Genomic DNA, 27,443 nt, shown 5'->3' with positions numbered 1-27,443 from the left:
CTCTTAACTCTCACTGGCTCCCATCACGGTAAAAAACAATACTGTGGGTTTTTTCTTTTTTTTTTTTTCTTTTTCTTTTTACACGGAAATCGATCAGTCGTCAAGTCGTTTTATATCCACCCATCCATCCATCCATCCATCCATTACCTTCTGCTTAGCAGGCTAAGAAGAATATTCCAGACCTCTTTTTACCCAGCAACACTTTCCACCTCCTCCTGACGGTGTGTATACTACCTCCAGCGAGATCTGGTTCTGTCCCGGGGTCTCCTCCCAGTTTGTCGTGCCTGGCACCCAGGAAGCATCCTGACAAGATGCCCAAACCACCTCAGTTGGCTCCTATAGACATCAAGATCCATATCTGTGTACATATCCGTCGTTTCGAGTCCTTGACAATATCAATAATCACCAACCTCATTCAGGCGTAGTTATCTTGTTATATTCCCTTTAAACATCCATGTTGTCTCCTGGGTCAAAGGTTCTGAAGTACACGTATTGATGTTGCGGGCTTGCAGTCATCTCACAATCCACATCACTTGTCCTCCTCTTCTTGTCATTTTCCAAAGTTCAGTGACAAATTTAAAAACCAGAAATGATAAGAAAGCAAGACAGAGATAATTTGATCATCTTACGTGATCCGCAAATCTTCGAGGTGAATGAGAGATCCTTTGCTCCGAAATGAAAGGCGTGCTGCCGTCTGACACACTTTGCTCCACACGCCCACTTGTTGGCTGGTCATGGCCACCCCGTCAAAAGTTTGACTCCTGCTGCAAAACAACGGACTGAAAGGTATGAGACGGAGAGAGAGGTTGTTAGGCGGAGCAGAGAAAGAGAGGTGAAGGGTGGAGAGGAGAGGTGTCGAGCATCCTGCTGTCTCTCAGCCGGGAGGATGAATGGACAGCCTGCCTCCCTGCCTTTTTATATTCTCTCTTCGACTGCTGCCTCGCTTTGGCTTTTACCCTGGCTTTAGCGCACATGCGCGTGCGTGTACAGACAGAGACCTTCAGAACAGCAGGAATATATTATAAGCCAAACAAAAGGATCCGGCATTTGGTTTATGAATTACTAGCCTTTCCAAAGGCAACAAAGGCCCCTATTTTCATAGAAGCACAGGAAACTCAATTTTCATTTCAGCTCCATTTGATTACCAGAGCAAAGACAATACAAAAGGCCTCTCTGGTCACCACATCGAGATTCATTCATTCATTCATTCATTCCTCCTTCATTCAGCGCCACTGAAAAGCCCTCTTTATTGCTTTCTTTTCAGGACTGACGTCAAAATGTGCTTTCAGGAGTAAACCGACGGAAAATTATTGCCCGGTTATTTCGTACAATAACAGTGCCGGGGGGATGAGAGGACTCCTGCATTGTCTTTGTCATGTTTCTTCCCCTTTTTCTTTAGGTCGCTTCTGCTACTGGAGAGAACAACCACAGAGAGTGGAAATGAATGGCAAGGCTTTAAAGGGAGAGAGGGAGAGAAAGAAGAGGAAGAATGCAGCAATCCAAGTCAAATCTAAATTATCACTAGCACAGTGCAGGGACGTAAAGGTACTGTACGGCTCTCGAGGAGTTCTGATGGGTGTGTGTGTGTGTGTGTGTGTGTGTTTGACAAGCGCTGGTAGACAGATCTGCAACAGTTTGACTCTTTTATTCACAGACAAACGGGTGAAATAAATAAACTAGGGTAATAACTACTGGTATGACCATCATCACCATCACACTGGAACACACGTCACATTTACAGTTACGTTCAGTTAAATACACAAGTTAGAATCAATAATTGGCATATATGGCTTACATTAGCGTGGTTTCTGATTTCAGGCATATTTTACTTGTTGGTGAACTTAATAGCTTTACCAAAAGGAAATGTTTTTACCCCCAAGGCACGTCTCTTGATGCTCATGAGAAATGTTTCTATTACAAATCATCCTAAGTGTGATTGACCACGCTGAGTAGGAAACAAGTCGTTTTACAAATTAAAACAGTTTTTTGGACATAGTAAAAAAAGGAATCATTCTACAGGAAGTTGTGTATTGACATCATAAAAATTAGAATAATACAAAAAAAAAAAAAAAAACATTTTTCCAGTGTTGTATTGCTCAAACTTTGGTCCAGAAACAGAAAGGACAGCGATTCATTTACAGTTGATTTTGTCTTTAGCACCTTAAAAACTAAAATGAACTGTGATGGTATCTGTGTGACAGTCAGATGCCTTTTCTTCTATTACATCTGCCTGTCACACTCTACTTGGTTGGACTCGGCGCGGCAGGGATTTGCATTCCCACCACAACTGGGCTACCAGCTCGAAGGTGTGAGTTAAACCAATGATGCGCTTTTCCTGATCCCCGTCGTACTATCAAAGAATCCCTGCTAATATAGTGGCTCCGCTAATATAGTTACAAACACTTTTTTCTTACACGATAACTTCACAAGAGTTGCGAGACGTCAGCACTGTGACTGGGGCATGTTACCAAACGTGCAAAGGTGAATCATCGATTTGTGCAGCGCCACCACGGCCACGCACTTCAATGAAAACTCAAGCTTTTAGTAACTTGTCATTTCAAATTCACTAAGATTAGCCCGTGAAAATTTGACACTGATCTGGTTAAAGCCTCAGGAGGAGTTCGATAAATGTGCAAATCACCCAAAAATAGCACTTAATTCTAGGTCTAGGTTGTCTAGGTTGCGGTGCGGTGTACTGACTTTTATACACATAGAGGAATAATAGTCCCTGGGGGTGTCATTTTAGGCCAAAGCCATACATTTATGTGCACATTAAGGGCCTCAAAAAGTGGTTTACTTAGAATAATAATTCTCTGCATTTCAATAGGGCTAGGGTCACCGTTTAGTGCTTGGGCCCTGATTATATTGAAAATAAGCAATGGAATCAATCACATTTAATAAAATAGAATTTTAAAGATATCTTTCATAAAAAAATCTGATGATGTAACAGCTGAAAGTGAAACAAAAATGCTGCCAACAAAGAGTTTTAAATAAACTGAAAATGCGTGGGATTGCTGCATCTGCTGCCAACGCTCACAGTGAGCGAAACATACAATGATCATTGTCTACAAGCAGTAAATTTGTCTCAAAAATCTAAACCTGCGAGTCCTATTGCTAAAGTAGCAGTAGCAGCACTAGTAGTGATAGTAGTAGTAGCACTAGTAATATTACTAACAGAAGAAGTAGTAGGAGTAGTAGAAGTAGTATGGGTAGAGGTAACAGTTATAGTTGTATAGGCTTAAGTAGGGGTTATAATAATAATAAAAGTAGTAGTAATATCAGTAGCTGTAGTAGTAGGAGTGTAAGTAGTATTATCAGTGTTAGTAGAGGTAGTAGTTGCAGGTATAAAGGCTGATGTAAAAATGGCTTTTGTGTCTGACTCAGTGGGAAACAAGAAATGGAGAAGGGGCGGAGGGAGGTAGTGGGCTGGAGGGGTCTCAATACTCCACCCCCAGCCAATAAAAGGTCATTAACAGAAGGCAGAGCAATATGGTCAAAAAGAAGAAGACTCAGATCAAATTATACGATTGGTGACAAAATTCTGAAAAAATAAAAATCACATCACTCTGCTGGTTTCAGGTGTACTGTCAAAAAATCTGGTGACATTTTTTTAAATAAAATAATATATCTTGTGCAAACACTGCAGCTCACAGCAAGATATTTGCTTTTGCTATAGAAATACCGTTACGGTCACTAAATAACTTTTCATTTCACAGGTGAGCAACCTAAATTGAAAATGTCTGACATCCTGTTGGGCTGAGGTAGTGGCACCGAGAGATGTTTATGCAGATCTACATGTGAGAGATACGTTCACCGTATTTCATTAATGTTCGTCAAAGTAGCCGGGGGCTACATTCTTACATTTTCTAGAATAGAAAAATGTCATTCTAGTTGCCACTATGACTGTATATGAATATCTGCATGTTAATCTGTTCAAGCTAGGACTCCAAAATGCAAAGTCTGGGCGGCCACGTCGTAAAAATAGCACATGTACTTTTCCCCCACCTGTTGGTCTTAAAGTGAGGTGCGGTCAGGTCACTGATGGCGGATTGCTACCTTTATGCAGCAGAAAGCGACAGCACCAGAGACCAACAAAAAGCTGGTCTAAAGTCAAAGGCGCAGTGTGAGAGGCTGCTTTCCATTCATTTAAGCATTACCATGCAAGCAGTTAAAGTTAAGGTAAAAAAAAATACCATGGCATATTTAATCAGCATAACTAAAAGCTGTAGTTACAAACTCTCTAGATGGTATTGTTCCAAAATAAATTCATTAAAATCATCCTCTCAAAAATTCACGTATACTGCTTTTATAGCAATCAAATTTTTAAATGAAGATGTCAACCAAATTTCTGCCCAGGGAATTCACCTTTTTTTTTTAAAATTGTTGCCATTTACATTCCTCTGTAGTTGTCCGGACTCAAAAAATGCACTACAGGAATTGTACAGGAACATGACGAAACAACTTGAGAACTGTTTAACCTAAATTCCACCAGCATGTCCAGATCCCCACCAGGGGAAGAAATACCCTTGGCGAGTTATAAAAAAAACATTTCTGGCAGCTTCAACACCTCCCACATCTTCACTTTCGGCTGTTAGTCCACATTTCCCTGCTTCTTCCGCCTACTGACTCCCAGCTGAGGAGGGCCAAACCATCAACTGTTGTGCAGATAGAAGAAACTACAGCAGCCCTCCAAGACAGTCTCTGAGACAACATCCTAGTCAGCCTTGACCTTCATATGTATGCTTTCAGAATCAAAAGATCTGGAGAGTATGACATATCCACTGCCTGCCATTCAGTCACTCATCACCTGGTATAAAAAACATTTTGCGTCAACTTTTACAGCGGAGCAATAGAAAGCATCCTCATGGGAAACTGCCACGGTGCATGGCCCAGAACAGGAAGGCTCCACAGTGGGTGACTGAAACAGCTCAGATCACTAGTATTTATCTACCAAACATCAGTAATAACTGGTGAAGTAAGATGTCTGCACAGAGGCCAAAGACAACTGAGAGACATCAGCCACCCCAGCCACAGTCTGTTCACCCTGCTACCATAAACAGCATTGAAAAGTCAAGACAGCATTGTTGTTGTTTCTGTGATGAAGCGTAAAATAGCACAAATTCAGCCGAGCTCTGCAACCCTGGTGTTGTAAAATTATACATAAATGAATCTTGATCATTGAAATATATAAGCCGCAATAGCATTCATTATTTATGCACCAGGCCGGTGGTAAAATGTTAAACCTAATGAAAATAAGCACAAGGGAGGACTGAAAAATACACATGTAAATGAGAAAGTTTGTTTTGATTGTTAGCGCTCCAAGGAAGGGAAAACACAGTAAAAGAGTATGACAGGAAGTGAAGTCATCGTGTCTACCAGCTTTTCCAGCCGGTCAAGTGAGATGGCCGCCCACCAGAGTCTCTGCTCTAAGGTTTCTGCCTGCGAAAAGGCAATTTCTTTTGGTCACTTTTGCCAAATGCTGGCTCACGGGGGACTCAGTTAAAAAATTATGCTGCTCCAAATGAAAAGTGTCACGCGATAACTGCTGTTACCAATATAAATATAAAACTGACTTGAACAATTTGGCTTCTCAGCTAATCAATCATTTGGGATGGATTTACTGATGCCTAAATTACAAGGCGGTTATATTCTCTTGGTCCACAGGTCACTGTAAAGGTCAGAGCAAGTCCGAGTGGCAAGGACATGTTGAACAGCGACGTGGAGTGTTGGCAGTTACTGTCCACACAGGTTGAACAACTGTTCATTGGTCATTTGGTCATTGAGAAGTCAAAAAATTGGTCTCGTCCATGATGATCAGATACATATTGACCTCAGAGGTTAGTCTCATCCCAGGTCGGGTCATTCATGCTCTTCAGAACTCTCCTGACAACCCTCTCCAGCTCCTTTCTCGCTCGCTGCTCCTCCTCCAGCGTCCTCCTCATCCTCTTGTTGTCCTGGATGAGAGGAAGGGTGAAAGAGAAAATCAAGAGAACAAACGCAATGGTTTGTTACATTTTTTGTAACGCAAAAGAATAAAAGCTACTTTATTATGAGATATTTTTAAAAGTAATGAAACCCATACTAGCCACATATATATTGTGCACCCCCAATTAATAAGCAGATAAAGACAGAGATCTATGTATGTTGGCCATATGAACAGCAATTTCCTGGAAACCCCCTCGAAACCTCTATCGGATCTAAGGTCTAAGTTTGAACCTTATAAAGACTGATATTTGAATGGAAATTCAATAATATTGAGAAGTCCTTGTTAGTAATACATTTGAAAAAAACAACAACTGTAGACTCACCTGTTTGAGTTCCAGCACTTCATCTTTCAGACTGTACACAGTATCCACCAGGCTCCTGCAGGAACAGAACCAGCTCTTTACTTTAACACATATAAACCTGATAGACATAGAATCATATCTAACAATGTCAATGTGTTTTAACTTGATAAAAAATTGTTTTTCATTTTATATATAGTAGGTTTTATACTTTTTTTATGTACTATATACTTTTTTAACAGTGTTTGTTGTAGTTAACTAATATTCACTGTTTTATATCGCATATGTTCCACTTTGACATTCGATGGTGGATTGTTTTATTACTTACTGCTGTCATTTTCTTTCCCCTTCCCCACAATCAAAGCCTAACCTATCTGTGTTAGTACACACACCTAGATCTCTCCTCTCTCACCTCTCCTCCACTACAGTTTGTCCATTGCTCCTGGTTTCCTCCACGATAATCTTCTCCTCCTCTGGAAACAACATGTGCACATCCTTCCTGCTGGAACCTGATTGAACAATCAAGGTAAGTTTAACAAATGGTTCTAGTGCAGTGCACGAACATTTACACCTGCAGACACTTAACTGGTGAGCACAGAATTCAAAGAGAATGACATTACAAACAAGCTTGGGTATTTATGAGATTCCTTGTAAACTAGGAAATAGACCAGGAAACAAGGGGATATTGATAATAAGGGGTCGACCTTACCTCTGTTTTTTTCAAGGTCCAACTCTTAGTTATCAAAGAGACCAATATTTGGCGATATTTGGAACCAATATACATTTGCAGGAAAAATAAAAATTTTACTTCCAAAGTTTAGATAATCTGTAATCGAATGTAACTAACTACAGTTTACTCAAGTACTCAGAGGTACATGAGTATTTCCATTTTCTGCTCCACATTTAATTTCCAATCAACATTTAGGATAGCCAGTGGTGGAATTTAAAGTACTATTCGCTTAAGTATTGTAATTAAGTACAAGCTCCAAGTTACTTTGTTCAGTAGTAATTCATTTTAACCCTTTAACAGTCTTTACTGATACAAAATGTGTTCCTTGCTCATCTTTCAGCAACTAGTTTTTACATTTTTTTTTTCTCAAAAGCTATTCAGGTGGCGTACACGCATGTCAATCAGGGGTTAAAGGTTTACTGTAGGATACTGTACACGATCCCTAGTTGTAAGATAACCAGGTTACATAAATGTCAGTGTGTTTAAACACCAATATCTTACGAGACAATGAGGCAGTCCTGTAACTTGTGGCTGTCCAGATACTGTCATAATCTGAGTCCTCTGACTGGTCAGAACAATGTGGATTGCCGGGGATGCCGGTGACTGTGAGGCTGATGTCACCAAGCACATGGTTGTGCATGAGGTCAGTCCCTTGCCAGGCTTTACCAAACCAAATTAAATGTTGAGGGGATGAGAGCAGGAGTGCAAACCATATTGGGTAAGGATAGGGATTTGGAAAAAAATCATATTATAGTAGTAGACAGTATTTTCAAAACATAAATATGAGATTTGAACCAAATTCAAGCAGAAATAAAAGGAAATTGTTTGTGTGGGATAAATAATATTACATTAAAGTGAACAACAGAAAGACAAAGATTGAAAAAAGGATGATGGTGATGACATCAAACAAGAACATATGGATGAAACAGTTGATGAAGAGAACAAAGTTTGGAGGAAGTGGAAAGAAGAGGAGCACAGGGAAGACAAGAACGGAGAGAAGAGAGAAAGAAATTGTTAGAGCTGACAGTAGTGAACAAACAGTGGTTAGCAATAAGACAGCTAGCAGTGTGTTAGCATGTACGTGGATACGCTGAAGCATACTCACTGGAGTTGAGAGTTTGTCGTGTCTTGGCACTGGTACAGTAGGCCTCGATCACTTTCAGTATCTGAGCGTCCTCCTCCAGAGCTGCTGTACCTGAGAGACAAGGACAGGGTGAAAGATCCCATGAGATGCTGGAGAACTTTCAGCTATATGTTCTCTGGCAAGCACGTGGGAGATGTTCATCTGATTTCCCAACAGCTAGGGTTAAAGTACATGGAATTTGAATGGACATGAAAACCACACCAGTCTTAATTTCATTAAGAAATACTATGACAAAAATATTTGTCAACAGCAAGAAACAAGATCCAAGATCCCAGTTCACTCCCCAGCTCAGGTATCCCATCACCAAAACCACCATGCTGCACAGAGGTACGAGACAAACTGGTCAAACCATCTTCTTGTGTCATTCCACCACAAGTCTCATGATACACTGCATACTTACTTTTTCTGACAGTGAAGTCCTCTTCTGAAGGTTTCCTCTCCGGCTTCCTCTTAGGGAGCAGCTTCTTCATGTTCTTGGGACTCTTACTACTCGTATCCTACAAAACATACACAGAAATCAGAATGCTGGTGCAATCCCACTTTAGAAGTACTCAGGAAACATATAAAACTTTGCTTACATCCTGTCAATTTATTCCATAGTGATAAGGCCAAGTGGATGATTTAGGAAAAAAAAATCTTTCTATTTATTTTGCTGTATTTTTATCTATTTTTTTGTACTTGTTTATACTTGATATTCATCTGTCATACTAAGAGCTGTTATCCATGTTTCATTGCTTCTGAAATAATGACACACCTACTCTATTCGATACAGTACACCATAAAGTATCAGGCTCCTTTTAGTATACCAATGTACAGCACCTCCTTCTGGCAGAGAGCAGCTGAGGGCAGGAGTGGAGGCGCAGGACGGAGGCAGCTCAGGCTCCAGGGTTGGGGGGTGCTTGGAGGCTCAAGTGGCCCCCACATCGGGCTGCTGCTGTGGGCCGTCCCACATGAAGACGGATAAGGAAGGGTGTGGTAGGTGTGTCCAGTGCTCCCTCCACAAGACTCTGAGTGTCTGGAGGGAGTGACGGGATGAGAGGGCAACTGGCAAAAGCAAAAGGAGGTGGGTAAAGTAGACAAAGAGCCAGATACCATATACATTTGGATATGATGGACTGACTAACTGGTTAATTGACTTATTCTTACTGTGTGGCAGACGGACTGAGGCTTGTGCAAGTGTGCCTGGGCAGCTGGAGTGTGTGTTTGTTTGGTGAGAAGATCCAGCCAGTCCTGCAGATCCTGCTGACTGTAACATGCCACCTGCATCCGCTCACACTGGCCGCCTGCCACCACAGACGCAAAACCAAAAGACAGACAAACAGGCAGAGATCACACAGACAAACATAAAGAAGGAGTGCAAATATAACACAAAGAATGGGAAGCTGCTTTTGAACAAATTCCACTTGGTGCATTTCAGGTTTTTTAGTATAAAGATACTAAAATCATGCTTCTCATTCTATAAATGACCTCTATTAAAATGAATTTTGTCTGCGAGCAGAATGAGAGAGAGGGCTAACCAGATATTTCAAAAGCGTTCCTCAGCTTTTCTCCGCCTTCTATTCTTGAGATGAGCATTCCAGACAATGGCATCCTCCCCTATTGAGACACAATGTGTGAATCAGCTGGCCAAAGATCAAACCATCGATGCGTGTTAGAGTTTTTGAGGTCCACAACATAATAATTGACACGTGCAATTCTGCGATATTTGTGTGTTTCTTATAATGGTAGAATGAGTGTTTTGTCTACCTACTGCTGGATTACTGACAAGTGTAAATCAAGCATCCTTATGCAGAGATTGTTGTGTGCCTTTAATCCCATGTAATGTAAACTCACCTCATAGATGAATCCACTCATTCTAAGGCTGGCAGAGAGCATGACCAGGGTGTGAGGGAAGAGAACGAGATGACGCTCACTTAAATCCTGAAAAACAGACACAAAGGGCCTTAAGATGCGCTCTTTTGTCGTCACTCAAATTCAGCAGTCTTACAAGTTCATTTTGGGATTGAAAGAATCCTCAGGGTCCATTTACACCACATCTGTTAGTCTGAGCTCTCCATATTGGACCAAAGATATATCACTTACAGCAGCTTTAAGGAGAAACTGGTTAGGTTATTTGGAGCGCTGTGATGAGTACCTGACAGCTCTGTGTGTGGACCATGGCCTGGGACATGTGAAGAATGGGTCCGAGAGTCTTGATGTCGTCCCCCTCCCAGTTCCTGATTGGCTCTGTTAAAATTTGCAACTCCCGGTCCTTCTTCTTCCTCACCACCTCACACTGAGCCTGAACACACACAAACACACATTCAAAAGAGCAGAAATGCACAGAAACTCTATGAAGTCTGTTCTACAAAAAAAAAAAAGACACACGTGCAAGTACGTGAGACCAAAACCAATAACTACGCAGCCAAAAGTAAGAGTAGTCCAACAAATACAGAGTCATGAGTGTGTGTGTGTGTGCAACTTACTGCAAAGCTTTTAAACGCCACTATGCAAGCATGAAGATCAGCGCTGTCAGGGTGCTGGTCCTAAGACAATAAGGAAATAAAACATAGAAAAGTTTTCCAATAATTCAGATCACCGCAAGGGAAACATTTCTTCACAAAGTTCATCTTCATGTTACTTATTATTGGTATGAATCTGTACAGGTTAAATAAAAGACAAAAACTCAGATAGCTTCAAGCTCACCTCCATGTGCCTGTCCAGTTCTTTCAGCAGCATTGGGAATTTATCCAGTCTCATGAAGGGTTTACTCAGACTAGTGGTCAGAGTCAGGATCCCAGGAGGAGGCGCCCCCTTTGACTCCATGTACTTCTCCAGTTCCTCACTGTTATGCACACACACCGAAGAATATACACAAATACATTCACACACTTTTAGAAACCAAGGCAGATGTTGCTTTCTGTTTTTGGCAGATTTTTTAATTGAATTTAATAATAATTGTGGTTGAGAAGTAGGGCTGTAAACCAGAATTATTAGCTTTCATTCTTTATCTTTTAGTTTAATTTTATTTCCTCAGTGTGCGTTTCTTCGATTCATTTTATTTGTTGGGTGTGGTAAGGTACAAGGATAATGGATGGGGGGCACTGGCTCAAAAATGATAGAGAACCTATAACCTATAATTATAATGTTTACATATTCAGATTTAGTTTTTAGTTTAGTTTGTTAAGTTAACAAAAATAACCTTGCTGCAAACAAAATATATCTCCGTCTATACCTGTGCTGGGTGAGGACGTTGACAGCAAACGGATGGTTGGAGCAGTAGGCCACATAGAGAACCTTTATCCGGGGCATCAGATTCTGGTAGAAGCCCCCAATCCTCTGCTGGCTCTCTGGGAGTCTGCACGGACAAAAATAGACCTTTTAGACTGGTTAACTTCCACTATTCTCCTTAGGTGCTTAGGCGAGTCAATATGTGTAAAATGAATACTGTATAATACTTTGGAAAAATCTTAAAAAAAAACATCTGGAATACATTTGGAAACTCCAATTATATTCACATCAAAGCTGCACTCAAGACCTTAAAGGTTCCTCCTCTGCATACATAACATTTTATAAGTTTCAACGTTAATTGAATTTCATCTTTTTACATGAACTGCTGCATCTCAGACAGACTGTTACATCAGCTGACCACTAGATGTCCCTGTTGTTTTAATAATGGTCCTAAGCTTAGGCCAGTATTAGTCTGAGTGTCAGTCTGCCTGCTTCTGTCTAGTTGAAAGTGAAGCTGGAGATGCATTGTTGTTCAATGATGTTAACCTGAGCAGTTCATCAGGGTTTTGTGTAGGTTTTTTAATTCCTTTAAAATCAGTGCTTTTATTCTCATGGTAAGAACATTTTTTTTTAAATAAAATGAACAAAAACATAATAAAGAATTAAAATGCTAGTCAGTGAAACACTTAATGTGTGTTTTATCAATTAAATCTGTTATTATTGTATCGTGGCGAAAATAATACAACATCAGTAACTTATTTTCACAGATTTTAAGGTTTTTATACATTTTGTTCTGAACTGTTATAAGACTAAGATTTTCAAAGATATCTGTATGATTTTATAGAAATGCATGAACATAAAAGATTCATTTAGGCAGTTATTGTTGTGAGGTCATTAAATGGCCAGTTTATCACACTTGCAGAAGACAGAAATCTACTGATGCACTGACTTTGTGTGCTCCTCCAAGGACTGAACCAACATCTGCTGAAAGGTTGAAATCTCCTCCAGATTTCCCTGAATGTGGCTGATGTCAACGCTGCTGAGTCTGCAAAAAAGAGGAGAGTTGAATGAAACTCCAGACAGGAAGAATACTAACATGCTCGGTTTATTTCTCATACCATTCTTTCATTGACTCGTCTCACATCTGCTCACTTATAATTGCCTGTCATTATCTGGGGCTGCCAAATGACATCTATCCATCTATCCGTCTATCCTGGACTCCTTAGATCTAACTCTTCGATAAGAAAAGTCTCCCTCTATAGTCTAAATGCCCAAGACAGTCAGACAAGACTCACTATCACATATCATAAAACAATATTTGAGTGTGATACAGTAAATGTATCTGTGCTCTTTGGACAGGTAATACTGGTACTGCAACATAGAGTATATGGTAGTGTAAGTAGCGCTGCCTCTAAAGTCTGACTCTATTGAATAAAACAGTAAAATTATAAAAATAACCCGACCTGTCAGTGGGGTGAAGGGAGCGCAGGTAAGTGCCCAGGAGACTCTGTAGCTCCCTCGAAAATTCACTCTCTGCTTCCAAGATGTTTTGTAGGACCTGTGAGCGATATGACACAAAACGCACAGATTTGTTTTTTAATTAGAGTCCTTGCTACAGAGAATAAGCAATGAAAAAAAAATTAAGAGACCAGTTTTAAAATGGTAGTTTTGGCAGTGCTCCCTATTCCATTAACCAATGCCTTAAAGGTGGAAAGAAAATTAAAGAACTGATACTGCTTCATAAAAAGAAAATTCCAAACATTTTTTGTGTAGTCAGTATGCTGGGCTCATAGCTACAAAAATAAAAATAGATTTAGAAATAGATTTTATTCATTTTTTTAATAATCCATCTATTATTTTGAGTCTCTTTGGTTACTATATACCACAAATTTCATACACCCCTTAGTTTAGTAAATAAACCTTTCTGCACTGTTCTATGGAGCTCCACATGAAATTCATGGATTATAGACATGATGTTCTTTTTTTTAATTAAACATTGATGTGAAGAGCAAATAGAGAGGCTACCAGAATAGACAGTCTATTGGCAACAACATGATGAATATTGTGGCATTTTCAAACTACATCCAAATGTCTGACCTTTAACTGACGACACAAACATGTGGAGAGAAAAAAAGCCCAAAGCCTAATTCCTCTGAATAGACAGGGTTCTGTTCCAAAGCTTTTTGGAGACTCCATTAGAATAAAAACTAAACTTTTATTTTATAACTCCTTTTATTGTGTATTTCCGTATGAGAACATCTTTGTCCTCAGGCAGGGTCTGAATGTAAGTGAATGCAAAAAGAGAGACTCAGGTACCCTGACCACAGATGGACTGACTAGACAGACTGCTGGAGCTTGTTGCATTATTGAATCACACATAAATACACTGGCAGAAGCCAACCCTGGGGCGAGGCTGCCCCAGAAACCACTGGAATGGAAAAAATAACCTACTTTTCATCCTCTGCTCACTCAAACACACGCTCACACAGATGACAAAATGAACGCTCCACAAATAATGGTTACCAGGCACGCAGAGGAACAGCTAAACAACCATGAGTTGTTCAGTTAGGTTCAGTCTGAACTTAATGGGTCGTCCACACCAAGAACTATAACTATAACCATAACTATAAAGATAATGATTTGAGCGTCTCCTCTGATGAATGACACTGTTTCTTCCCGTTTCAGTGATGGCCAGAGTAAGGATAGTTTTAACACACACATGCATGCAGACACATGAGTTTCTTTAGAGTGTGTTGCTTACCACATTGTAGTAGGTCTTACTGATGATAGTGGTGTCAAAACCTTTGGGGGGGCTTTTCAGTGTTCCAGACTTTGGCTTGTCTGACGTCTTGTCTATACAGAGAGAAAAGAGAGCAAAAACAATTCAAAGACCAGCTGGACATAAGAACAAGGACAAAGCCAGTTACATTAAGATACACTTAAAGTGATGAAAAAAATCACATTTGGGCTTGGCAATATATCAAGATCATAATGTTGTCATGACATGAGACTATATACCATCTTAGATTTTGGATATCATCACAGTAACATGAAGTTCCAATATTTTCTGTATCATTTACTTGCATCGTTGTTGCCATACACTCTTCATAACTGTGATATAGGACAACCGATGATTGAATTTCATTTACTGACTCCACAATGTAATTTCAGTCCCTCTAATGCAAGCCTGCTATCTCAAATATCAAACAACTCCCATGCTCCTTGTTTTCTGCTGTCAGCTTTAAGTTGGTTCCTTTCTATGCTGCAGAGCTGGAACTTCCTGTCTTTGTCTGTTTGCAGCGCTTCCTTCCTTTGTTCCTGCCTCTCCGCCACAGAAAGCAACACGACCAAGAACAATCAAACAAGCCACGAGGAGATGTCTGTTACAAGCACAGGAGGCAGCCGCTAACAGCCTCAACAGAACTCAACATGAACTCAGTAGCACTCAATGTGAGGTGAGAAAAGCAGATTAAAAGGTAGGTTATGTAGGTTAGAGTAAAATGTTGTAACACATGGATTCAAATAAATTGACAGGTTTGATGTATTAGATTCTTGTTGATTTAAATGTTAAACATAACCACTGGTGCACAAAAATAGATCAGCTTAAAAACACATTCCGCCTTCTCCCACTGTATTCATACACTCCTTAAACACACAGTCTGCAACTTCTGCCATTTGGGGTATTTCAGTCAAGAAGAAAATAAAATACATAGGTAATGTGGGATCAGTTGTTGTTTTCAACTACCATTTAGCCTAGAGTTAGTAGGTCCCATTCCAAGGCATGGTTAGCCCCAAGTTTGAGGGGTTTTCCCCTTAAAGTCAAATAAACTTGGACGTGAATATTAATTGCATGTTCCAAACACTATCTGAATTTAATACCTTCAACAGACTGTGCTTTATCTTTAACACAAGAACAAAATGTTGTCTTGCGTGTTCATTTTCATGCAATTTAAATCAATCTGCAGTATCATATCAATAATTCTAAGTTGCAATGATGGTAAAAGCACATGCAAAATATTAAAATGAACATGCTGGTCATTCTGAATCTCAGGCTAAAGAACGGTGCAGAAAAGAATAGTGCAGAAGAAGAAGAGACTTGGTCCCAGCTACTGCAAAAAATGACAGGGAAATAAATAAGGTACAACATCTGAAGCAGTAAGAGCTGCACCAACCACTTCCTTTCAGCTCCCGGACGTAGTTACTGGGAAACCACCCACTCTTGCCCTTGAGTGAGCCTTCCCACCAACCTCCATCCTCCTGCCGGCTCACGCTAATGATGTCGCCTTTGGAGAACGAGAGTTCGTCCTCATTGGTCTGCTGAAAGGCAAAGCGTGCTTTAACCAGCAAGTGGCCACACCCACTGCCCTCCGACATGTCCTGAGAAAAAGGAGAGATGGAGTGACTGATTGAATCTGTACAGGCTGGGTGTGTAACAGATAGTGGTGGTTAGACAGGGATCGGCAATGGATGAACGTCTGAGTTTAATGTCAGTTTTATAGATCCATCCCAATTCAGTGTTTGTTTATTGTCATTATTCATGAGATGTGTTGTCGCAGCTGTCGTGGTAACTCACCAGGCTGCGGTACTGAGGCGGCAGCAGTTTGGAGGAGCGACTCTGAGTGTTCAGGGAGTCAAATGATTTAATCCTCGATGTTGGCAAGTGCGGCACACGCACGCTGTACTCAGAACCACCTGAATCTGCATACAGTGATTCAATTAATAGTGCAGTTAGTCAAATGAAATACCTAAATTCATTAAGTTAAATTGAATTCAGGTTACAGATATTAATGTTAAAAATAGAACAAAAGAGTACTTACAAAGTGACAGCATATTATTGCACATGATACTTTCACTTGCACAATTATAACTACTTTTAACAATATGAAGAAAAATACAAAGCCTGAGGGAACTTTTACTAACAGTAAAAACAAAGAAAGATGAACAAAGAAAGGAAAATATTCCTTAGAAATCAACTACTGCAAACATGAAAACATGATAATATGAGGATGAGGATGAGAAGCATAAGGGGGTGCACGTCCCTGTTTTTAGCAAAATGACCAAAATACATACCCCATGTTAACGTGCCACCCCCCCTTGTTCATTCTAGGGGTTTAGGGCGTGTTAAGCCTGTTAAGCCCTGTTAAGAATGAACAAATTGCCCTCTGTCCATATAGACATATCATAGCCTCTGTACCATATTGACTTTTGTGCAAAACATGTCTCATATCATAGTAACATTTCTTGTTAATTAGAGATGTAACCATATACTGAATTTGCAACATCGCAAACCGTTGCGGGACTGTGACAATATCAACCAACATGTCAAGTGGTTAGTTTGCTCGTAAAGCTCATGGATTTAACAAGTGAGATCAATATAAATGCATTTTTTGCTATCTCCCCTCGTCATTGTATTGTGGTGTTTGAACAGCAGAGAGGACTGCTCAAGAAGACAGACTCACGTTTAATAGGAATCCCACCTGAGTTCTCATTAGACCTGCCCTATTCTACCTCTGATTGGTTGGCTGTGTTGGTTGTTTTCAACCCATTAACCTCCAGACAACCACTGAACCACAGAAATAACAACATAACAGTTATTCTGACAAGAGATTTTCAAGGCCTTCTTCTGCTAGACAATAACAGGAAGGGAGAGCTTACTATAGAAGGAGATCAGCACCACCTTAAGTAGAAAATAAAAAATACTATATGAATAGTAAATGCTGTACATATCAGATTTATTATTAAAGGACATTGTTCAAGTCATATTTGTCCTTTCTTTTGTTAATATCATGATAAATGTCACATCATGGACTATTCGTCATTATGATATTGTACCATTTCTTTTTGGTATCACAACATCCCTAATGCTAATGACTCCACCTTCTTGTTGGGAAGGGTATGGGATGGTGGTGAGTTACAGGTGACAAGGCTAAAGCACTGGTGTTTTTAACAAGACCTCTGGACAACTCCAGCTGTGTTGTGTGTGATGCTTTCCTAACCCTAACCCAGTGGTTTTTGTGCCTTCAACTAAATACAAAACAAGCACAGCATTGTGACAAAACAGAAACTGAATCCAAAGAAATGTGAAGTTGCAAATTAAAAAACATATATATTAATTTATGTATATGTATAATGTGATTTTGCATAAACAATTGGGTTGGACACACACATAAACACGCACACATGGACAATAATCATACCTTCAGTGGCTTTATTAAGGGCGACCAAGGAGTTTAGGACCTTGGAGAAGTTCAGTCCCTGTCGGAGGTCATTGACCTCAAAAGGCTAAAGGAGCAAAAATGACATAAAGAATTTAAAATACATTACAGAACAACCATAACGCATAGAGGGTGTGATCATAAGTTCATAAGAAAGCAACAAATACTGTTTCCTTGAACACACTGTAAGTGTTTATGCATTCAACAAAAAAGTCATATTATTTAGAAATTGTGATTTTGTTCCATCACATCATTGTTATGTAGCTTGCATCAATACTTAGTACAAAGGAAGAACTCATATGTCGGCATAAAAATAAAGGAATACTGAGTTTAGTAAGGGTTTACATCGCTGCTCCCACTGCAGTCTGGAGCAGGATTACTCAAAGTCTGAGCTTGCCCTTGTAATCTCCCCCATCACACACAGAAACAAACACACAGACACACACACACACAAAATACCTCTGAAGTCCATAATCTTGTGTATACCACCCACTGACTGACTTCTATATCACCAAAGTGTGAAGGTGGGATAGTCTGGTGCGTGAAAGTTGAAATCAATAAAAATGCCGCTTCTCTGCATCTTAAACTGCAATTGTTAACAAACCGTAATCAAATCAATCCACAATGATAACATAAAAAGAGTCTTTATGCAGATGAATTATTATTACACTTTGACAACCCTTCAAAATCACTACAATAAATGTTCAAAATCATTACCGACTTCACTACTACATCATAATATACAATAAACTAGAACAAGTGTACTACACGTACGTGACACACATATCTTTCCTTCTATCGACCTTCCCCATCCGACTTGACAGAGCCTGAGAGGATCTCCAGAGAGGAATGATAGAAAATCCTGAAATCCAGGTTTGCAAAGCTCGTCTCACCAAACCCAAGATTCAGATGTCCGTGCACAAAAAAGCAACTGGTCTCCAGTTCTTGAGTAGAGTCAAATCTCAAGGCCTGTCTGAGACCACCTTCTGCAGCAGCTCCCACAGGTCACCTACAGAAGTGCTTAAGAAAGTCTACAAGCAGTCCCTCAAGTCCAAGAGCTTCAAACTGAGGTAGGTCCTGTTTCTACTACTGAAGCTAATGACTGCCTGTGCTGTTATGAGAGTAGATCCTTAGATCCTTATTTCTTTTTCTAAATCCCCAGTGGGTCTTTAAACTCTGCCTGTGGAATGACTGGTATATGTGCCTTGCCTCCTCCCCCTCCACTGCCTTAAAGGAGCATTTAGTGATTCTGAGCCACCTGCTGCATCAAAAAGTGGGGCGCAATTTTTCTTCCACTTCTCCAGGCTCGGAAGGAAAACTGAAGGAAAATCTGGTTGTTGTTGGAAATAACTTATCCTCATCGAGCGAAGATACATTTTGCAGGTTTAAAAACACCTTGTGCAAATAAATCACAGCCTGGTATATTCTATGAGAAACCCCTCATTTTTTATTGGGAATATAATATTTCTAAAAACATATTCACAATCTGGAAAGCTACTGATATAGATTATTACCAATGTACACACCCTTTATAAAGGGTGACTTAACGGAAACAAGTGCCATAAAAACAAACATGGAAGATGTAAGTAACAGCTACCTGACACCAGAGTCTGTTTGTCTAATGGTTAATAAGGTCACCTTTGGATTTGACACTGTCCCAACGTGTTTACACGTTTGAATGGCTAAAAGAAGATTTAGCTGTTGTCCAGTTACAGCTCCATGTACTCATAATGACGCCTTTCTACATGACTCGTCCTGACAACAGTAACTGTTGCTATCTTGTGCTGTAAATAGAAGCAATGGCTAAACACGAACGGTAAATGAACGGATACATACGTTTTAAATGTTTTGTTTTTTGTTTTTTTTGTTTTTTTCCCCGAGTGAACCTGTAGCTGGGTATGGTGAAAGCTGTGTTCCAGGCTTCACACTACAGAAGTGCATAAAATAAATACGTGACCGGTAGGTTAGCTCACCTCCACACCGAAAGCCCCGCAGCCTTTAATGAACTCGGTAATGTTCCTCTGACACTCGCTGTCGCCCTTCGGTTCCTGGAAAAACTGCAGAGACAGAGTGATTTAACACCGACAGGTGATATTACTAAACACTTCATTGAGCTGTGTCAGGTCTTCTTTTGTAAAAAGACATTAATTCAGTCTTATTTCGTTGCTGGTGCACTTGCCACTTACAGCTTTACGAGCATCAAGTTGGCTAATAAGCCACGTTTCCGGTTTAAACCTTCACACTAAATGCATTAATTGAGGGACGTTTTCATCCATCCTGCGTCTTCGGTCTCATGTAAAAGTAATATTTGACATTATATTATTGGAGCTGGTGGTTAAACTGACGGGGGATATTAATAAATACTTCACTAAATTGTTTCAGGTCTTCTTTTTTTTTTTTTTTTTTACATTAATCTCATTCCGTTGCTGGTGCACTTGCTACTTACAGCTTACGAGCATCAAGCTGGCTAATAAGCCAAGCTTCCGATTTGAACCTTCACAGTAAATGCACTAATTGACGGACGTTTTCATCCATCTTGTGTCTTGGACAAATAAAGTCACAAAACACATTTTATTCAAATAGGATTCATTAATTTTTTTCGCCTTCTGTCTTGAGGAGGTGTATGAACTGTATAGGCGGTGATCCAAAGCTGGAGAACGTGTTTTATGCCCTTATTGTGAAAGGAGCACTCTGCTGTAGGAGCAGGCTACTTTGACAGAGGGGGGGTCTACTACATCTCCCAGGGAGGCTGGATAAGCCAAAAGAGGATGTGACGGGGAAGGGTTCATGGTCGAGTGTGTGTGTGTGTGTGTGTGTGTGTGTGTGTGTGTGTGTGTGTGTGTGTGTGTGTGTGTGTGTGTGTGTGTGTGAGAGAGAGAGAGAGAGAGAGAGAGAGAGAAATGAATCTAAGGCACAGTATATCAAATAAGTAAGTCTAATTCTAAGTCTCTATTAGCAATGCATATGACTAAATAAGGTCTCAGAAAAGTAGAGTTGCAGTGGGGTAGTGGGTCATTCAGATTTTTTTCTTTTTTTTTTTTACATCAGACGAAAATACTTCTAAATATTCATATGACTAATAATCTGATGACTTTTCTTTTCCCTTTTTCCCCCCTTTTTTTTAACCACATATGAAAATTTAAGGCAGTGATTTGTAAATGCTACCCCAGACCTCTTACAGCATTTCTACCCCCCTCTTTAACACTGCTTTATTTTCAGGAGCCACATTATATCTGTGATCATATTGGTTCATTCGTTCACAGAGGTAAACGTGTAATTTGTTTTTATGTTATTGCCCATGTTTGTGTGTACAGTACAGCTTCTCTTTACCTTCATAGTCCTCTATCCCTCTCCATCCATCCATCCATCCATCCATCCACTTACTTTGTCCACGGTCCCGGGTCTGAGCCGCTGCAGCAACCTGCACAGCACCGCTCCATCCTGCAGAGACGTCTGGAGGAAAGCCTCCGGATCCGAAATGCTTTTCTTGGGCGACTCGAGGACTCCCAGCGTTATGAGCCACGTTACGGTCCGCTCGGCCGAATTCATGGCTGGATTTCGATGTCGTTAAAAAAAATAAATAGAAAAAATAGAAAAAAATAAATAAATCAGGACAGCAGAAACAGCAGCGCTCTCTCCAGCGTCCGCGCTCTCCTACATGTGGTTCATCCAAAAAGAGACAGCCCCGCCTTGTTTGGAGCAGAACAGCACGGACTGGTAGGATCACAGAGGCTGTCTTACAAAAGTCCACAATAGAAGAAGAAGAAAAAAAACAGATGTGGAAATGTAAAGAACAGCTGGTTCCCTCTCCGTCTCTCTGTCAGCGGATGTTGGGATCGCTCCTGACTGGGTGCATGACTGTGAAAGCACCACCAGCGTCAACACCAGCGCTGTAAGGCATCACTTCCTCTGAGAGTTTTCAAATTAAAAGCACGTTTTGTAGAGTTTGTGGTAAGTTTGTCGATTAAACAAAAAGACACGTGAATGTTTTCTTTTACTAGTCAGTATCATTACTGTTATACTGTCCTATTTGTCAGCTATTCTTATTTTCTATGGCAACACTGACATTGACAATCCCTGTGTATAATATTTAAAGGACATGTAATAACATGACTATTATTAAGATTAGCTTAACTGGAACAACAGTTGGAATAGTATAGTGCCAAAGCATTAGCTGCAATCTGGCAATGTAAATTCACGTTATAATGATTATTATTATTTAATCACAAAAGCCATAAAAAGGAAGACATTCTGTATTATTTGGTCAATAGCGTATATGGTGGTCATTAATGATATGAGAGGAGCTATGGACCAAAAAAATCATTTGCACTTTCTGTTTACAGGCTTTACAAAGGGTTTTAACAGTGTGCACCAACCATTACTCAGGAACTATCTTGTTTAGTGCCATAGATAGTAGACAGTGGTGAAGTGGCACCACAACTATCTCACTAAGCAGTCACAGACTTTTCTGAACATGGCAGTGTCTTTTACTAGTGTATCAAGCCCTGAGGTATGTGACTAACCATAGCTGTATGACCCATAGGTATACCTTGCTGCAACTGCAATTGCTTCACACATGCCTTAATATTGTTGTCTTGTCCACGCACTGTTTATTGTACTTTTGTAGTATTCTTTTATCTAAACTAAGGGTAGTAGATACATAAAGTTATTAAAAGCAAAGTAAAATAAGCAAAGCATGAAAATAAAGAGAAATAATGAGGACTCTTTTGGCCTAAAATGTCCTTCCTTTCAGTACGCTGCAAAAAAGTGCTCACAGAGGATGATCATTTAACGCTTTTATTTTTTAAGTCGCCGGAAATTTTACTTTGAAGGCACCGCCGTCTTACTTCCTTTCCAACCATCTCTATAAATGTTGTGATTGACAGCTGACAGCAGCGCATCACAGGACTGTCCCACAGATGAACAGTGTTTGACACCAAAGTGCATATTTACTCATCCAAAAAGTTCCCCTTTATTTCCAGCAATAGCTTGGATAGATAGACGTGCTATGCCAAACTTTATTTTAAAAATCCACGCACTTAAAATGGTTGATTTATTCGCACATTATTGTATCACCCACTACTTTGTGTCTAGGTATAGGTTCACAAATGTTTACATTAAGTTATAACCTTTACTACAATTCCCACAATGTGACGGAACACATTTTAGTCCTCGCCCATTGCAAGAATAGGAAATGTATTTAAGATATTCTGTTATTATGCTGCTTTGATAACCTATTATGATTCATCGTCATTCAGAAAAAGTTGGTGCTACTAGGAATATCATGCCAGTAATGAATAACTCAGTATTAGAATAATATGCAATCATATAGTGAATAAAAATCACACTGGTGTCTGAATATGTCCTTTTAAACCTGTAGTCTGTAACTGTTTTTTGTTATATTTGCTGAAATAAAAAAGATACAGGTCAGCTGTGTAAAAATCCATTGTCTGTGGCTCCACCTGGTGGCGGTAATTTGATTTGCAAGAATTCACTGCTCCCAGTGGAGCACAACCAATCAGAGCCAAGGGGAGTGTCTGAGAAGTGTCAAGTGTCACTCTATTATGTCTATGCCCCTCCCACCCAGTGCGTGTACTTGGCAGCGCCCTTCCCTACGCAGGCGCTGTGCCTGCTTTTACCTGTTCAGATATGTTCAAGCCCAAACTTTAAACAGAGGCATAAAGAGGCAGAAACAGCAGAGCCAAATAATGTCCCACCATTGCTCCCATCAAAGAGAAGAAATAAATGACGAAGAAAAGCAGTATAGAAAGAAAGAATTGGACCGAGCCAGAGAGAAAACTAGGATAAATATCAGAGCATCATTTCAGTGGTGGAGGGAGCTGCAGGGTGTTAGCGTCTTTTCTGCTGTACAAGTAAGGACCCCTGCTTGATATATGTTTCATTCTATGTTATAACAACATGACCATGGTGGCTGTGGTTATGTAATACTCACAATAGCTCATATGGCCCTAAGATGTTGCAGCTTGCTATGTGGCTTGTTGCTAAATTCAGCTTCTTAGCTGGCCTGCTAACCCCGGTGTTTAGCTCTGTCTGTATGGCTACTGGTTAGCAAAAGTGTCTTTCAAGTCATAATGTTAGCTTGTGTTCAGGCCGCTCTGAAGAGGTTGGCTGTGCTACTCACTACTCCCTATATAGTGCACTACATAGTGACTACGCCATTTTGTAGTGCTGTCCGAATGTCTAGTGTGAAATATTATACCCTATATAGGGCACTCCAAGTATCCCACAAAGCATCGCGAACAGTAGTGTACAACAGATGGTCACTAACCAAGCAATATTTACCATCATGCACTGCGCTGTGGACTTACGCATGGAAGTTTCAAACAGCGTTTCAACGGAGCGACAGTAGTGACGTCATTAAAGGCGCCGGAGTCGTGTCCGAAAGAGCGTTTTTATTTCTGCCGTTGAGCTCACTATATAGTGCATTACGTTGGACTCACTATGTAGTGACTAGGGAGTAGGGAATGAGTGGATGATTTAGGACACAGCGTCCTCTGTTGGCATGGTTACAAGCCAACTCCTGCACTGCAGGCTTCTCTGTGGGGAGGGACTTTGAAGGCAGGGCTGCAGCAGCAGGGAGGAAGAAGGAGGGACCTGGTAGCTGTGCTCATTTACATTTTCTAAGTCCACTTTTCTCACTAAATCTCACTAGATCCCGAATTAGTTGTTGGAAGTATGTGGTGATATAAGAATAGCCTGTTAGCTACATGGAAATTGTTGAGTTGCTAACTAAACCTTTGGCTTCCATGCCTGCTCGGTCTACATTGACCCTAGTCTACAGTCCCCCAGACGAGACTCCCACTTGAAGCTGACACATTTATTACACATATATTCCAGTATTTTTGCAGAAAGGCAGTTGTGTGTGAAAATGGTTGCTCCCAATTTTTTCTTTTTATTCTTTTTTTCTTTTTATTTGACACGCTAAGACAATGTGTTTAGATGCGACAAGGTTTTTACGGGTCCTTATAAGGCAAATGACCAACATGTAACAGACGCAGCTACTGATGTATTTCTTCCAAACCCCACACAGGCACACACAATTCTATCTGTATTGCCCATCATGCAACATCATGTCTAGCTTTTCATTCTGGTGTTTTTTGTCCTGTGGGTTGAATTTAGCTCTGTAACTCTTTGCTATAGGCTCCTAACTAGAAAGACAAAGTTAACAAAAAGCGTCATTGTCTTTAGTGCATAATACTTACAATTTAAGTTTGTGCCTTGTTCGGAGAAGCCTGGGTTGGGTCGTGAGTGTGAATATTCAAGACACTGAGCATAACAGGATGTCACACCAGTATTCACACGCCAAACCATGTCACTTTATTCTTTGATGCCCTGTATCACTAACAGGAATCAACAGCTGGTTCATGACGATTGTCCTCCCTGTTGCTGTCATGGGTATTTTTTGCTACGACAAGCTTTTATTAAATGCCTCAGAACATGTGATGTGGTTTATTGTTTCCATCTGAGGTTTGATGATAATAAGGAAGTGTCTGCCCATGTCAGGATGGTAAATGCCAATCGTCCAATCAGGCTGGAGCTGTCCGTAAAGATTCTCCTTACTCTGTCCTGGTCTATCGTCACCTTATACATTAGTCTGCATGTATGGGAGAGAGCACAGGTGGCCCCGGCTCCAATCATGACAATCCCATTTCATTCAGAAGTATTCGACATACAGATAGGTGAGCTCCAAAACACCCCTCCAAGGATCTGCATGATTTTTTTGTAACACTATCATGCAAGTAAAAGAGTCAATATCAGTAGTATCACACTCATACTGGAGAATCAAACCCCTGTTTCCTTTGTTTTCTACCTTTTTTCCTGGTACTGATGACACATCTGACCTTATTAATTCTACACATGTTCCACACACACACATGTTCCACACACACACACAGAAAGAGCCATTTGACTCTGAGTAAAGGCCAACAAAGACATGACAAAACCACTGAGGTTGAATGTGAAACCGGGGGGCCAAAGCGACAGCATCTGCCTCATTTTATCTTCACAGGTTCACTTACCGCTGGACTAGAAGCAGTTTTGAACGTTGAAATATAAGCGAGGTAGGGCCTTTAAACAGACACATCTCTGAAATTATGTTTCATTTTGCTATTTAGTGCACACTTAACATATGAAGTGGTACATGCTTTAGATCTACATGCAGATCCCTCAGAAATAGCTTAAATAACCTGAAGACAATAAGAAAAAGAAAATGTTCAGGTAACCGTATCCAAAAGTAGGGGAAAAAAGGGAACTAAAACTGAGAATTTAAGTAACAGTTTTTAATGCCAGTGTCATGCTAACATAAACACACTAAGTGTGTTTCCAAAGTGCTTGTTACCCAGTTATGTTGGGGGAAAAGTTAAGGCATCACCAAAGTTAGAACAATTCTTCCTGAGGGGAGAAATCAATGTCTTCACCCAATTTAGTGGCAATCTACCCACTAGTTGGGGAGACATTTAACTCAAAACCATCAACACTTCAGGAAGAGGAAACTAGTTTTTATATTGGCCATGCCCCTTATGTGTAGGGGTGTGGGTGGTGGCTCGGTGGTAGGCTGTGCCATCACGTGTGAGATGGGGGTGACACAACTGTTTCATCAGTCCTGTCAGTTTTTCTGTTAGCTGCTCTTCAACTTCCTTATTTGCCCATAAGAAGCATTTCCTCTTTCGCTTGCTGACGAGGTTCTTCACTGGGGCACAGCTTCACGTCAGTCGGCTCTGTTAACCCGCCGTAAACGATCAAGCCTGCACATTTCAAAGTAACATGAATGTAGACTCTTGCCGGCATTGACTTGTTGTCAGTTTTAAAGACTGACAGTAAATGTGTCGCGCTGAGCCGTAGGGCGTCTGCAGCACTGGTGAGTACGGAGTGATTGCAGCAGAAGTTTTGCTGAGATACGAATGTTCTTGAAAACCAGCGTGACTATGAATTGATGACAAACTCCTTTCTGATTTCAGTGTAGACTCAGCGCATCCCATCATGTGTGTGTTTCCTGTGACCGTGTGTGTGTGAGAGGAAAGACAGTGAGATGGTGTGTTCAGGCGCAACAGCAATGTATGTCTGTTCGCAGTAGCGTACGTGCTTGTGTGTGTGTGTGTGTGTGTGTCTGGGTGTGCATGTGTTGAGAGTGAGTGTGATGCTTGAGTGATGTCGGGAGACACCAGCAGCCTGTCCATGAGGAGCATGTCTCCGACCAGCCAGTCAGACTCCTCGGATCTGTCTCCCACGACACATGTCACCAGGGACGGCCTCTTCCAGGTGAAGATCATCAAAGTGTGTTTCCTCAGCAACAGCTCCAACCTGGGCAAGAACTTCAAACTGGTCCGCTGTGAGGAAGGCTGGACCGTCAGGGTATGCTCTTTTCTACTATACTATGCTACACTTCTCTGCTATGCTATATGATACTGTACTTTTTTGTACTATGCTATACTATACTACACTAATAATACACGGGGCAGCTGTGGCCCAGGGGTAGAGCGAGCGTCTTGTTATCGGAAGTTCGCTGGTACGATTCCCATGGTCTGCTTGCGGAAGTGTCCTCGGGCAAGATGCTGAACCCCAGGTAGCTCCTGGCATGCACCTTGCAGCACAGCCATGCCGTCAGTACAGTATGTATGAAGTACTGTAATGTACAAGTGATTATACTTTACCATTCTATACCTTATTGAATTGTGCAATAATGTACCATAACCAGTTATACTAAACTATACTTCCTCTATTCCGTGCTTAATTGTATAATACTGTAATTATCCGTGTATACTTGTTAGATCCTTATTAGAATTTCTTAGAGGTTAATTTGCGACACATTACAAAAAACACCACTGCAATTTAAAAAAAAC

General features: G+C 40.5%; 4 protein-coding genes across 8 annotated transcripts in view; 1 reads left to right on the top strand and 3 right to left on the bottom strand.

The window, feature by feature from the left end:
* Positions 1-27,443, bottom strand: part of LOC119015380 (cytidine and dCMP deaminase domain-containing protein 1-like) — a 542,642-nt gene that overhangs the window by 286,639 nt on the left and 228,560 nt on the right. The window lies entirely within an intron of this gene.
* On the bottom strand, positions 1,627-24,932 carry LOC119015371 (rho guanine nucleotide exchange factor 7-like). The gene is made up of 23 exons (XM_037091274.1): positions 23,913-24,932; positions 20,968-21,134; positions 19,557-19,640; positions 17,566-17,650; positions 15,942-16,066; positions 15,541-15,745; positions 14,130-14,221; positions 12,832-12,926; positions 12,318-12,413; positions 11,373-11,495; positions 10,844-10,982; positions 10,624-10,683; positions 10,293-10,439; positions 9,992-10,078; positions 9,676-9,754; positions 9,305-9,441; positions 8,978-9,202; positions 8,559-8,655; positions 8,120-8,209; positions 7,516-7,674; positions 6,697-6,793; positions 6,309-6,363; positions 1,627-5,954 (listed from the first exon to the last, which is right to left on the bottom strand). Exons 1-23 carry the CDS (start codon positions 23,914-23,916, stop codon positions 5,832-5,834), a joined length of 2,571 nt encoding a protein of 856 aa, XP_036947169.1. The 5' UTR covers positions 23,917-24,932; the 3' UTR covers positions 1,627-5,831.
* Positions 5,832-16,210, bottom strand: LOC119015667 (rho guanine nucleotide exchange factor 7-like). The gene is made up of 18 exons (XM_037091889.1): positions 16,186-16,210; positions 15,942-16,060; positions 15,541-15,745; positions 14,130-14,221; positions 12,832-12,926; positions 11,373-11,495; positions 10,844-10,982; positions 10,624-10,683; positions 10,293-10,439; positions 9,992-10,078; positions 9,676-9,754; positions 9,305-9,441; positions 8,978-9,202; positions 8,559-8,655; positions 8,120-8,209; positions 6,697-6,793; positions 6,309-6,363; positions 5,832-5,954 (listed from the first exon to the last, which is right to left on the bottom strand). Exons 1-18 carry the CDS (start codon positions 16,208-16,210, stop codon positions 5,832-5,834), a joined length of 1,995 nt encoding a protein of 664 aa, XP_036947784.1.
* The window catches only part of LOC119015368 (protein-tyrosine kinase 2-beta-like), a 19,193-nt gene continuing 14,977 nt past the window's right edge, over positions 23,228-27,443 (top strand). Inside the window, exons 1-2 of one of the 3 annotated variants that reach the window (XM_037091270.1) lie at positions 23,228-23,456; positions 26,562-26,955. In XM_037091270.1, the coding sequence (XP_036947165.1) occupies positions 26,752-26,955 (204 nt within the window). In that variant the 5' untranslated portion in view covers positions 23,228-23,456; positions 26,562-26,751. Of the gene's footprint in view, positions 23,457-26,319; positions 26,462-26,561; positions 26,956-27,443 lie in introns of those variants that run through there. The other 2 variants (XM_037091269.1, XM_037091271.1) reach the window with 2 other exon arrangements.

This window comes from Acanthopagrus latus, chromosome 24 (genome assembly GCF_904848185.1).
Source record: "Acanthopagrus latus isolate v.2019 chromosome 24, fAcaLat1.1, whole genome shotgun sequence".
Lineage (NCBI taxonomy): Eukaryota > Metazoa > Chordata > Actinopteri > Spariformes > Sparidae > Acanthopagrus > Acanthopagrus latus.
The sequence above is the reverse complement of the archived record's forward strand: the minus strand, read 5'-3'. Positions and strand labels throughout refer to the sequence as shown.